The following is a 13,848-nucleotide window of genomic DNA, read 5'->3' as shown; positions in this document are numbered from 1 at the left end:
GTTTTCTTTGTCCGTAAAATGAGAATAATAACAGCTCTTTCACTAGGGTTCGTTGAATGAATGCAACTGGGCTGAACTGAGTAGTAAATGGCACAGTCAATGTAAGGGCATTATCATGTTGCTTGGCATATATAATGCACTCAATAAATGGCGGCTGTAGTAGAATGTTGTGATGATGTATAGAGGTAGATGATGATGATATTGATGACGATGATGATGTAGGACGGCCGGTTGTTCGTCGTGTAATTCACTTTCTGGAGTCACAGCAACCCCGCCAGCCCACACAGCTTCCAGCGGCAAGCCTGAGATCCACAGTCCCTCCGGACTCGGTCCAAGCCCAGACCTCCCTGTGGATCGCCAGCCTGCGTCACCCGCCCAGCCCTCCGGCTCCTCCCCAGCGAGCCACACATGGTGGGAACGTGAGGGGGCGGGGCCAGACTGGGCGCCTCAGAGCCAATCGCCGGGCGGAAGGCGCCCAGCCAATAGCAGATGGGCTCCAGCTCCCGGGGGCGGGGACCCAGAGAGGAGCGGAAGCGTCATAGGTCACTGGGCGGGCTGGGGGCGGGGCCCGCGGTGTCTATGGGGGCGGAGCAGGGGTGGCCAGAGCAGTCAGGGCGGTGATGGCGGCGGCTGTGGCTGCTGCGGCAGCGGCGGCCCCGGTGCCGGCGGCCCGCGCGGAAGGCGCCTCCTCAGTGCACTGGTTCCGCAAGGGGCTGCGGCTGCATGATAACCCGGCGCTGCAGGCGGCCGTGCGCGGGGCGCACTGTATGCGCTGCGTTTACATCCTCGACCCTTGGTTCGCGGCCTCCTCCTCAGTCGGAATCAACCGATGGAGGTGAGGGGGCCCGGGGTGGGTTCGCGGGCCCGGGGGACGCAGCCTGGCCTCTGGGGCACCCGTCCTCGGAAGGGGAGGCTCTGGCCCCAGTCCCCTCTGCCGAAAGACCCTGGCCTGAAGGAGGTGGGGCAGGGGGACGGAGCCGAGTCTCCAGAGGGGAGAAGCCGGGAAGAGGAAAGCAATTAGTCCCCGTAGTAATAGCCTGGGTGAACCAGGGCTCAGCTTCTGACACCGCGCGCTCGCACTGTGTGTTATCCTCTTTGGTCCTCACGACATTCCTGTGGGACAGATCATGATCCCCATTGTACAGATGAGACTCTTGAGCCCTAGAGACACAAAGTTGACCTGCTCAAGGAGTTGCAGCCAGTGAGTGGCAGAACAGGGACTCCTTGTCTAGGGCTCTTAGGGGTGTACTGGGGGCGAGGGGGAAGGGAGGACAGGAGCTACTGTGGTGTGAGGGCAGGGATGGGTTTCTGAATTGATAGCACAGCAGATGCCTGCATTCTTCAAGTAAAGAGCGCATTGCTGTGCTCCTGAAGGTCATCTGTAAGCCTCCGGTTTGTTTGAATCCATTTTTTCAACCATCCTGCCTTCCCTCCACCAAGATCATTCTGTTTCTGGAGGCGTCCAGAGACTCTGGCTTAGCATTAGATAGGGCAAGTGCCGTCTCCCCTTCATTATAGATAAAGACCTCAAGGGCATGTTCAGTTAGAGGCACTTTGTGTCCGGAGCTGGAGAGCAGATAGCAGTACTTAATCCATTTTGGAGAATTCCCTCAGCAGCTATAGGCTTGCTAGAGGAAAAAAAAAGGAACCAAAGTGTCCCTTCCTTCCTCCTCATGAGATTGTTTTTAAAATTATAGATTAAACTTTTATCAACTGATGTACTAAGATTAGGGACCAGGAAAGCTGTGATATCAAGGGTCCCTCTTTGATGATTCCCAGGAGATGGAGTGGACAGGATCATGGGAGAAGATTAACAGATAGGTAGTTGATGGGTTTTCTCTTTAACGAGTGTTTAAAACCAAGGAGTTCTGAGACATTGTGTTCCCATCTCTCTTTAACATGCCCCTCAGTAGTCCTTTGGTTTGTTTGCATTGTTCTGGAGCATGTTTGCTTGTGACCTTGTTGCTCGAGAGGCAGGGTTATTCCCAGGATATGCTGGCTCTCCACCATTCTTTCCTCACCAAGGTGTGTGCCCTGCTAGGAGAGTGAATGCCCCTAGCAGTGGATCTATTAAATGCCCTCCTCCTGACCCATTTATATTGAGGGAACAACTAAAGATAGTCCTGTGGAGAGCCTGCCCACACAATTTTCAGCTGCTCTATTGCTCTGCCTCTGCTTCAGTTTCTATAGATAGGAGGTTGGGTTTGACAAACATCCTTAAATGACCGGCCATCCCTAGCATGGACTAAGCCTGAGACTTTGCCCCTCTCCCGGTGGCAGTGTGCCAGTCAGAGCAGAGTAAATAGAGTCCAGACTGCTTGCTTGCTGCGTTGTCACAGAGTTTCTCCTTTTTTGGGGTTTTGGAGGACATTGCATAGGACTGCCTACTACTTTGTGGTAGTGGAAATTACAGATCAACAACAAAAACTCTGTTGCTGATTAAACTCAGATTCGCTAGAAACTAGGTGTTTTGTGGGTCATCCTTTTGTGATTGTGCTTTTGAGTGAGTGAGAGAAAAAAGGAATGTGGCAGTTCAGATGCCTGTGTCAAATCCTGAAGTCAGAGGCCGTGTAGGAATGCAGATGTTAATTGAGCAATTATTTAATGAGTGCCTAATATCTGCCAGGCACACTGCTCTAGGTGCTGCTAGGGAAATAGCAGTGAACAAGCAGATGTGGTGTCCAGAGCTCCTGGAGCCTACATTTGCATGGCGCAAGACAAGTAAACAACCTTAATTTAGTGGAACTAATGCCATGAAGTAAATAAAATAGGGGGACAGACTAGAGCAGTGGTTCTTAACCTTGCTGCACATGGGAATCATTTAAGGATCTTTAAAAGATGTCTGGGCCCCCTTCTCTCCCAATTCTGATTTCATTGTTCTGGATTATGGTCTGGGCATTAGGGTCTTTAAAGGTGTGATGTGCAGCAAAGCCAGAGAAGCACTGGACTAGAGAACCCCAGACCTGAGCCCAACAACTTGGGATATGTATTGCAGTGCATTGGCAAGACGTCTGATTTGTTTTGGCATCAGAAAAAGGAGTGAAATCTCACAAAAGAGATCAAATACGATAACTGCTCCTGGGTCTGGGCACAGACACATTCGTACCACCCCCGCCATATTCTTTGCTCCGAGGTTCAGAGCGAGGGCAGAACTGCAGACTGTTTTATGCACTCGGTTGGGTGTTAGGGGGAGTGATGGAGCCAGCTGTACCTCTGTGTAACTACAATATGTGTAATCTTCCAGTGGCTGTTTCTGGACCTGGAAGTGACCTGGGAGAATTGTGCTGCAGCGTAACATCCTAGCTCTGTAAATATTTCAGTTGCTGCCTCTGAGAAGCCTCCCTCAGAAGAGTGGGCCCTGGGCCACCTGCAAGAGGTGGGGGGAACCAAAATCCGTATCTCTGTTATCTTCCTGCATTTCCTACACTGACTCCCACACAGCGTTTTTCAGCAGATAAATCAGATTAAAATAACCATGAATGGCCCTTCCTAAGAGTAAAAGTGGACAGAGAAAGGCAACCAAGAACATGTACATTTATTAGCATAGGAGACGGGCTAGCATACTCCTTGCCTTGGTGGTAGTGGGAAGTTTATAGGCTAATTGTAGCATTTGAGCCTCAGGACTTTTTTTTGCCAAGCACTAGTTAGCTAAACCCTTTGCCGTTTTCCCCAGCCCCACCTTCCCCAAATTTACTGCGTCTAGAAGGAAGTACTGCAGTGAGAACCAAAAAAGAAAAGAGGGGATGTGAGCCACTTCTAGATTTAAAAATGGCCCTTGCAGTTTTTCATTACCTTTCTCTCCCTAGTGCAACCCAGATGGGTGTTGGCAACAATTCACCTTACCCTTTATTTATGTCATTTTCTCCTTGGCTCTGTGCTACACCTGTATTCAGGAACTTGGGGACAGAAGGAGTTGGTAGAAATAAAATATCAGCCAAAATCACTCAGAATTAGTGAATGAGGTGACCTGGGAACTCCCCGGATGCCTGGTGAGAACAAGCGTGTCTCTCTTCCCAGTGCCGGGAGCTAAACACTGGTGGACTGCCCAAGTTGCGTGGTTCTTCCCTGGAACTTGGTCAGCAAGAAGGGGATTGAGAACTATGGTCTACTGGCAGGGAAATTTGAGTTTCTCTGAGTTGTTCACACTGGTACGCAAGAGTCACTTTATTGTTCTGCTGCTGAGGAAATGTTTCCGTTTGCCTAAAAGGGATGAAAACTTTCACATTCATCTTTCTCTTTGAAATTAGGAAAGAATAAACATATTTTTAGCCAAGTGATACTTAGAGATCAATCCCTGCTATGGGTTGTGGGTTTGGGTTATCCTTTTCCATGGGGCTTAAAGCGCTCTTAATTACTTAGGAGAAATTAATTTATATTAATAGCCTATGTAACCAGTCTGGGCTGGCCAATGATATCATCATTACAGTTAACCTTGGCTTGAAGCAGAGAAATTTGGTCAAGGGCGATCTAGACCCAAAAAGAGAGTTCACTATCATTTTCCCTCTTCCTATTAATAACAAACAAAATATTTCTCAACACAGAATCTTTCTTCTCTAGAGAAGTCCTTCCCTAAAAGATCTGCGTGTCTTTTATTTTAAAGGGCTAGTTCCATGGAGTCCCTGAATTACTGAGTCCTTTTAGTATTTTTTGAAATCCCAATTTGATTTCTTCCAGTTCTGTCTGCTTCTGGCTCCAGAGCACTTACATAATGCAACTAAGCTGCACATGTTGTCTAATCCAAAGGGTGAGCTTGAACTCTCAGGACGGTGTGCTCTGAATTTCAGCCATGTGAGCTCAGCTTGGAGCTGCCAAGGGTGAGCTGCCTGCCCAAACACTGCCACCTCCAATGCCCAGGCCAGTTTTCTTTAGAGTCCCCCCTCACTGGACTAAAGAGAAACTGGCCATGTGGAGAGGAGGGCTCTAGGGGAGCACAAAGGCCCAAGGTTCTCTCTGGTGAAAGAATGTGCCCGCCGGCCCCAGTGAGCTTTCGCCCAGGAGTAGCACTGCTCCGCTGCTCCCTGCCCCTTCTTGGCCATCCTCACAGGTGGTGCCCTAGCAGTGGCTACTCTTTCTCTGTCTGCCTGGAGGCTGGGGCTCCTGGGGGCCATCGTGAGGCCTCCCTTCCTGGAGGAGCCCTGCAGGGCTTGACTGGGGAGGGGGGCAGTTGGAAGTGACAGCATTTCTAGAGGGTCAAAGTGGAGGCAGAAACCAGGCTCTCAAAGAGAGGAAGTTCAGTGAAAACAAACTAGAAGCAAAGAAAGGCAACTTGTAAATAGAAGCTAGAAGTGAAGTTCAGTTTTCTAGGACAGTGCTTCTGAACCTTTGATGCGCAGAGGAGTCACCAGGGGATCTTGCTAAAATGCAGATTCTGTTTCTGGAGGTCTGGAATGGAGCCTGAGATCCTGCATTTCAACAAGCGTCTGGGTGATTCACAGCTGTTGATCCCCGGAGGAGCAAGGATTTGGTAGCAAAGGTGTTGGCCTACGATTAGAGCTGTGGTGCTCTCTGATGGCTGAGTCCCTGCAGCACAGCCTCAGTGCTCAGGGGGTAAGTCCTGGTTGAGAGGCAGTGGAGCCTGGTGGTTAAGAATAAAGACGCTAAGCCACACTGTCCAGGTTGGAATTCTGGCCGCCTGTTAAGTGAATGATGTTACGCAAATTACTTAATCTCTCTGTACCTCAGTTTTCCTCATCTGTAAAACGAGAATTAAATGAGGTGATGTATGTAAAACAAGTAGAATAGTACCTGGTTCATTGTAAATGCTCATTAAATGTTAGTTGTTGCTGTTACTATTATTATCCTTTGGTTGCTGAGTTCAGAGTCGTGCCTTCCGCTCACTGCCTCGGCTATAGACTTCTCTTGTCAAAGAAGAAAAGGGTTCTCACGAGGTTACCTGTACTACAGAGATGCTGCAAGGAATCTCTCCTTTTAATAAATGAGGTCTAGAAATAAAGTCTGCTGAAGGCAGCTGGAACCTAGCTTTCATGTGCATGCCAGTCCTATTTGTAGCTTCAAATCAAAGTCCTGGGCAGCCTGGTGGACTGTGAAGGCTGAGGCCCCCAAAGTGCATGGCAGGGACATTCCCGGGAGCCGCAGGACCCTCTGTCCTGGGGTTGCAGAATCTAAGTCACCAGTGGTCCCTAGGCATTCTGCCTGGCAGGGCCCAGGTTTCAAGTGGCACAGAGGCAATTTACACTGGTCTCTTGTCTCTTCTCCTGAGAAGAGGGTGAGGCCTGGGAGGAGGCCAAAGCAAGTGCAAGTGCGTCACTCTGTCTCAGCTTTCCTTTTCTGAGGGTGACAGTGTTTCAAAAACAGGAATTCGCAGAGGTGGAGCTTTGGCTTTGCATAAAGCAGCATTTAGCCTGTCAGTCTCCCATCGCAACCCCTTGGAGAGTCTCTGCCTGCTCGTGAGCTAGCCTGATGCTTCGGGCTGAGCCCAGGACTCAGCTCGTGCTGGAATGTGGGTCTGTGGCATTCTCCGCCTGGCAGTGTCATGTTGTTGACGTCAGAGGTGGCAGCAGGGACTGGTTCCAGTTGGCAGCCTGGGAACAGTCGCTGCTTCTGTAAGCCTCCCATAGTCAAGGGAACAGGATGTGCTGCAGAGGAGCCACCGGGTTTCGTTGTGCTCAAAATAAAATCCGGTGACTCCCATCGTTGACAGGCCTGGGTGGGAGGCCCCAGCATAGATAGCAGGAGGTGTCCATGAACGAGGCTCACCTGCCAGGGTTTCGTTCCTGAGAAGAACAGAATGTCAGTGGATTACCTGGAGTCAGGTTTGTGTTTGCCACAAACACATGAGATCCTGCGGGAATCTCAGCCCCTGGAGCAGTGTTTGATGTGCCGCTCAAAGGCTTACGAAACGCGGCACAGAGAAGAAAACATGGTTTGAGTCTGACCGAGAGGCTGGGATAGTTTGCTATCCCAGCTTTGTCACTCAATAACTGTAATCTTTGGCAAATTAATTCTCCTCTCTGTATCTCATTTTCCTCATCTATAAAACGAGGATAGTATTTTCCTTCAAAATGTTTTGAGGGAATTCAAAAGAAAACGCACTTAAAAAGCATAACAGGCATATAATAACATTGATAACGTTAGTTGTCTCTGGAGAGGGGGATGGATTAAATTCCTTGGGGAAGCAGCAAGAGGAGACCTTTTTACTGTGTACCCTTTTGTAACTTGAATTTTGAACCACATGAAGAGTTAATCTGTTTAAAATGTTACTTTAAAGATAAAACATATCATAAAATGTATTGGTGGAATTTCTCAGAAAGGTGATTATGCCTAACTGAACAGGTAATAAATTTCTGTGGTCCTATGAAGTAAATAAATAAAACACTGAAGGCTCTCAGGCAGTGTTAATTTCCTTTCCCTTTCCCCTGGTCATCCAGCTCGCAGGCTAGGTCTCTTGAGTTTCTAGAGTCTCCCACACCTCAACTCCCACCCCCGAAAGCATGGGAGGATATCTTACAGAGAAGTGCCTCCTCCCTCTTGGGACAAAAACCTGGTGGCCAGAGCCCTGGAGAGGCCTGGAGAATGAGCTACCTGCCAAATGAAACCCTGGCAACTGGGGACTCAGCCCAGGCTGTGGGACCATGGGACCGTGGCGGTAGACATCCGTGCAGCCCAAAGCATGAGTGCGGAAAGACAAGGGAGTCTGTTGGACCAGGGTAGGTGAGACTTTCCAGGGCTCTTGCAGTCTTGTTCCGCTGCTAATAGGACCTCAGGCCTCCATACCACAGTACTGCACTTGTTTTTCAGATGGCTTTCCCATCTGTTCTCCCTTTTGATCCTCACAACCACCTAGTGGTGGGAAGATATTTACACCCAGGGCCTGAGGCCAGGAGGGCATAAGTGACTTGCCTGTAATCACAGAGGAACAACAAGAGTAGGGGCAGTTCACACTTATCGCAGATTTCCTATATGCCAGGCTCTGTACTAACTGTTCTTCGTGCATTATTTGGCTTTCTTAACAATTCTGTGAGATAGATACTAACACCAACTCCATATCACAGATTAGGGGGGGAAAAAGCTAAAGAGGTTAAGTAACTGCCTAAAGTCACACAGCTAGTAATGACAAAGGCAGGATTTCAACGGAGGTGGCACTGATCCTCTGCCGTATCTCACCTCAGCCAGAACCCAGTAGAACCATGCTAGTTGTTTGGCATAAACAATGTACCAGCTTCTCCCCGCTTTGTTAGGAAAGAGTAACTCTTTGTTATGTTACCACCAACAAGGGCTGTGTGGGTTCTGCAGGTTCCTACTTCAGTCTCTGGAAGATTTGGACACAAGTTTAAGGAAACTGAACTCCCGCCTGTTTGTAGTCCGGGGACAGCCAGCTGACGTGTTCCCAAGGCTGTTCAAGGTAAGTGTGCAAAGTCCAAGAGAAGACAGTGAGTCTGCTCCTAGGGTTTCCCCGCAGACTGAACGAGACAATATTCTGACTGAGGAAATGGAAATGGTCGGGGACGGTCTGACCACTGCTGCCAGGGAAGTTGGGAGCAAATGCAGCCAGTCAGCTGCCAACAGAATGGAAACTGCATTAAGGAAAAATTCTGTGAATCCAGTGTCTTGTTGGAAAGTTCCCATCTCAGTCCAGACATGGGATGTGGCAAGTTATTCCACCCCGGATGCCACTGGCTTCCTTAGATAAACTTGGCTCAAGCCAGCAAGATTTATTAGGGCTCTTCCTATGCCAGGAGTTTGAGGGTGAGGTTTCCTGTTGAGCAATGGGCGTTTCCCATCTTGCTTTGCTTTGCTTATTGGAAAAAAAGTCAGCCTCTCTGAGGAAACATCCCTACTTCCTCTGTGAATGATTGATAAAATCTTCATTTAGGTACCATATAGGCCTCTGTTTGCTATATCAGGTACCCAGCCCACTTTTCCCCCCAACCCCTTTATAAAACACAGTTTTTAAGGCCCAAACAGAGACGAAAGTGCTCATGGACAGAGGGCTCTAGGACGTTCTCCCCTCATCCTCAGCGGCGCACAGTTGTTTTTCTGCCTTTCTCCACCCCAACTTCCTTCCCTACTCTTCCTGGGGGAAAAGGCAAGAGCAAAGACTTAATGTCAAGGCCAGTAGCTTAGTAAACACTTCATCATTCACTTTACGTCCCCGCACAAATGCCACGGTGCTGATAATAGCCAGCATTCATTGAGGGCTGACTATGAGTCAAACACTGTTCTAGGTAAGTGCTTCACGTACATTAATTCACGCAGTCCTCACAGCAGCCCTCAGAGGTGGGCGCTGCTGTCCCTATTCTGCAGATGCGGAAACAGTAGCTAAGGGGGAAGCTAAGGGTGGTGGTCTAGGATTTGCGCCCAGGCTCCGACTCCAGGGCTGTGTTCTTAACCACCGCACCATTAAACACATTTGCCTCTCTTCTCCCTCTGCATTGTCCCCCCTCTCCCAGCACCTCAGAGGCCAACCCGCTAATAGCCCAGAGATACAGATAGATCATTCATTCACTGTATGTTATTAAGCTTCTACTGTGTACTAGGCCCCATACTAGGTCCTAGGGTAATGAAGAATAAGCATGATTTCTGCTGTGAGCATTCACACTGTAATGGAGGAAGCAGGCAAGTAATGGGAAGCTTCATTGCCGTATGGTAACTGCTGTGATGGAAAACGGGCAAGGTTCAGGAGAATCATACTGAGAGAGAAGGCCTAGGAGGCTTCTTGGAGAAGGTGTCATCTAATAATATTTTTATTATTAATCACAGGGTTACGAGTCTTTAACAATGTAATCTGTATGAACTGCTAAGCATGGTACTTGGCTCATAGTAAGTGCTCAATAAATGTTTAGTGCTGCTATCCTTGAACGAGGGATAAGCAACCCTGCTCAGGACTCACATGCAGCAGGGCTGAGTCAGGACCAGGCTGGCCTGTGCACGGCCAGGACATTTGCCCCGGGGATTCAGAGTTTTAAGGGACCATGACCAGAGACTTTGGTTGGAATGTGGTTTCCTTCTTGCTAGTTACATGCTCTAGGGCTTTCTGTGGGTTATCTGTACAACTTTTCACTGGGCCACTTTCTCCCAGCTTTGCTAGGAAATCTAGAAATTTCTACCAGACATGACTAAAGACTTGGAAAAGAATTCCCTTCTTTTTAAATATATGGCCCCTCTCGTCTGATTTCTCTGACCTCTGGGCTAAGGGCTGCTCCTCCTTTCCCAACTCTCTCAGAGCTGGAACCTATTAGCTGTGTTTGCTACTGGCCTCAGGAGTGTTGCTGTGGAAACCATCAACACACTTCACACAGCACAAGTCTGCCAAGAAAACTAGGCCAGAAGTTTTCAGGGCCCTGAGGAGCTCTGGGAAAGGCTTGCCAAGCAGGCGGAATATGGCGATCCGGTCCCCTGCCATCTCTACCAGTGAGTCAGTGCCTTTCTGGGATTGGAGGCTCCCCTGGGAGCATGTATTTATATCCTCCTGCTGCATTCTCCTACCACAAGGACACAGCAAGTGCACAGAGCTGCCCACCTCTCTCCTGATTCCACAGAGACCACTAGCCTCGGGCTCCACTGTTGTAGGCTGTTGGCCTCACCTCAAAGGCCTGCCCTCCTCAGACCTTGTGGATCTCAGATTGCTGGTTTTCCAGTTCAAATCATTGTCCCTAGTTTTTTCTGCAGCCCATTCTGTCAGGTCTCTAGAGTTGCTCTGTACCCTCCCAGGAGAGAGCTGAGTGCCCAGCTTCTTTCTCCCCAAACAGTGTTGAGCATTACAGATTCTCTCCCCACAGGAATGGGGGGTGACCCGCTTGACCTTTGAATATGACTCTGAACCCTTTGGGAAAGAACGGGACGCAGCCATCATGAAGATGGCCAAGGAGGCTGGTGTGGAGGTGGTGACTGAGAACTCTCATACTCTCTATGACCTGGACAAGTAAGAGATGGGTCCCAGGGGCCGGGTGGCCAATTGCGGGAGTTGGTGATTTGGGCCCCTGCTGAGTGGAACTCAGGGAGGTTCAGCAACAGGGCCCCCTGGCACATGAGGTATGGCATTTTCTAGAAGCTGGAAGAGAATAGGTCAGAGTTGGGCCCTGTAGAACAGCTCAAAGAGCCTACCCGATTTGGGTGCAAAGAGGCTTATTAGGCCCAAGGGACAGAAGCAGCGAGGCTCCCCACTCAGGATCTTCATAGATCTGCTCCTAACACGCTCCAGTCCCATCCACCCCGCACACTCCCGCTTCCGTCCTGCTGCTCAGAAACTGCCCTCTGACCTCAGTGGGCCCTGTCTGTCGCCCCTCCCAGCAGATCTCTGTCCTCATAGACACAGCTTCTGTTCCTGAGATGTGTTCCCTGGGCTCCCCTGGCTCTCTGGGTTTCCCAGCCGTACATTTAGATGTTGCTCCGGAGGCTCTAGAGATCCCTGCAGGGCCTCTGTGCTTTCAGAGGGGCTAGGAGGAAACCCTCTCCTCCCCCTCCCTGCGAGAGCTGTCACCCTCCCGCTGCTGCTGCCACTGCTGCCAAGCCCTGCTCCCTGTCCCTCTCCCCACAACCAGTGGCGGCTGCTGGGAGGCTGGGGTCACACAGCTCTGCATGTGAGCTGGGCTCAGCTCAGGGAAGCGCTGGGTGTGGAGCTCCTCCTCCCGCCACGTGCCGGAGGAGGGGGGAGGTACTGCAGGGGCAGCAGCCGACCTTCTGTCTCCACTAACGGAGGGGAGGAGAGAGGAACTGAGAAATAAACCCTCCCAGCAAGCCCCGTCTTGCGTAAGCTGCTTCTTGGCCAACAAGAGCCCCGGGAGTCTAGCTGCAGCCCATCCCAGTTCATCCTTATATAAACAGCCTCAGTTCTCCTCTAAACTCTCCTATATCTTTTCTTCTTATCTCAGTGCAGCTGTGTTTCCCTTGCTCATGAAAAAATACTTCTGTAAATTGCAAAAAAGAAAAAGAAAACCCTTGAAGTATTAGTTGTTACTATTAACCCCAGCCCCAGCCTCCGATTTAGGGAGGACAGGCTGTTCTCCACCTCTCTGTTCTAGTAATTGGGGCCCAACAAGGGAATGATTTTCCAACCAAGGAACATGTTTGCAGCTCTTATCGAAGAACTTCCTCGAGGCTTATGCTGGGATAGAGAGGGAGGTCCATGGGACTCCCTGTGGCTTGGACAGGCAAACCAAGGACCAAGAAGGCCAGTGGGGACTTTTCTGTGATTAGAGAGATACGGTCAGTCTCTGTCTTTAGGTGGCTCTACATCGGCACCAGGGAACCTGGAATTGAGCCCCAGCTTTGGCTCTGACTTGCTCCAGGCACCTGCTCCAGCAACCTAGGCTTCATTTTCCCTCTCGATAAAACGGAGATGTAGCCCCCCTTGTCCCCTCCTTTCCACTTAGGAGTGGGACCCATGAGCGGATGAGGAAAGCCACCCTCCAAGCCTTCGAAGTCTGGGCTCTTTTCTGGGCGGGCAGAGACCTGAGATGAAGGGTCTTGTGAGTGACGTCTGGTGTGCTTTGGGATTCCCAGGATTATTGAGCTGAACGGGCAGAAGCCGCCCCTTACCTACAAGCGCTTTCAGGCCATCATCAGCCGCATGGAGCTGCCCAAGAAGCCTGTGGGCTCTGTGACCAGCCAGCAGATGGAGGGCTGCAGGGCCGAGATCCAGGAGAACCACGATGAGACCTATGGCGTGCCCTCCCTGGAGGAGCTGGGTGCGTACTTCCTGCCCCGAGCCTCTCATGCCAGCACCTCCTTTTTTGTAAAAGAATTTACCGTTTTTTCTTTTTTGTCAAAGTAATGCAGTTATTGTAGACACTTTAGAAAATACGGAGAAATGAAAATGGAAATAACTATCACTATTACCCACCACCCAGAGAAAACCAGCATTAATTTTGCAGTAGTCCTTCTGCAGTCTTTTTTCTGTTCGTATTTATATACGTAATCTTCTGTTTCTAGTTCATGCCTCTATTTTTGTATTTTCCCTCTCAGATATAGGCACAGCCTGGTGCTGGCATCAGTGGGCTTCTCAATACCAACATAACTAGTGTTGTTTCTGATGAAAGGGGGTATGTCGGCCTCTCAGGTTATTGACTACACCCTCTCTCCCCTTCCCATTCCCCTTCCTCCCCACCATCCATTTTTTTGATCTGAACAAAGTTAGCCTTTCTCACCTATAAACCAAAGCTGTAGTCAGCTAACCTGACAGCGCCAGCTCTACAGGATTGTTCTCACCTGTCCAGAGTGAGGCTTGGGGGAGGCAAGAGAAAGGAAAGGAAAGGTCACGCTGGAAAGAGAACCAACGTGACTTAGAAAACGTGGACCCATTAAGGATTATCTCAGCCCCACTAGCACCAAAAACACAGTGGTTCAGTTCCCACAGAACTCAAAGAGCAGACCAACCTGGGAGGACTTGCTGAACCGTCACTGAAATGGCCTGACCTCCAGTCCTGTGACCTGCTCCTCCCCGTGTAGGATTCCCCACTGAAGGACTCGGCCCAGCTGTTTGGCAAGGAGGAGAGACGGAAGCCCTGGCCCGCCTGGATAAGCACCTGGAACGGAAGGTATGGCCCCGTTTCTGAGACACAGAACTTCAGATGCTGACACCCATGCCACAGGGAAGATGGAGCGAGGTTCATGTCCCTTAGTGCCTCTTAGCTCAAGCTGGTTGAAAAATGAAAAGTCTTCCTTATGGCAATAACAACAATAATAATAGCAGCTACCATTTAGTGAGTGCTTACCATGGGCTGGTCACTGGGCTGAGCATTTCTGGGTTTAGCACCTGCTTGCACTATATCCTTTCATCTTTCCAACAGCCCTACAAGGACAGTATTAAGCTCTCCATTTTACAGATTAGGAAATTAAGGCTTAGAGTGGTTAAGTAACTTGCCTGAGGTCACATAGTAAGTAGTAGAG

General features: G+C 49.8%; 1 protein-coding gene across 2 annotated transcripts in view; it reads left to right on the top strand.

Moving 5' to 3' along the window:
• The first annotated feature begins 590 nt into the window (after nucleotides 1-590).
• CRY2 (cryptochrome circadian regulator 2) overlaps nucleotides 591-13,848 on the top strand; it is a 31,828-nt gene continuing 18,570 nt past the window's right edge. Inside the window, exons 1-6 of one of the 2 annotated variants that reach the window (XM_007181122.2) lie at nucleotides 765-835; nucleotides 3,245-3,376; nucleotides 8,254-8,362; nucleotides 10,740-10,882; nucleotides 12,463-12,647; nucleotides 13,408-13,496. In XM_007181122.2, coding sequence (XP_007181184.1) covers nucleotides 10,812-10,882; nucleotides 12,463-12,647; nucleotides 13,408-13,496 — 345 coding nt within the window. In that variant the 5' untranslated portion in view covers nucleotides 765-835; nucleotides 3,245-3,376; nucleotides 8,254-8,362; nucleotides 10,740-10,811. Of the gene's footprint in view, nucleotides 836-3,244; nucleotides 3,377-8,253; nucleotides 8,363-10,739; nucleotides 10,883-12,462; nucleotides 12,648-13,407; nucleotides 13,497-13,848 lie in introns of both variants that reach the window. The other variant, XM_007181123.3, reaches the window with a different exon arrangement.

Source organism: Balaenoptera acutorostrata, chromosome 9 (assembly GCF_949987535.1).
Source record: "Balaenoptera acutorostrata chromosome 9, mBalAcu1.1, whole genome shotgun sequence".
Classification (NCBI taxonomy): Eukaryota; Metazoa; Chordata; class Mammalia; order Artiodactyla; family Balaenopteridae; genus Balaenoptera; species Balaenoptera acutorostrata.
This window is presented reverse-complemented; position numbering and strand designations above follow the sequence as displayed.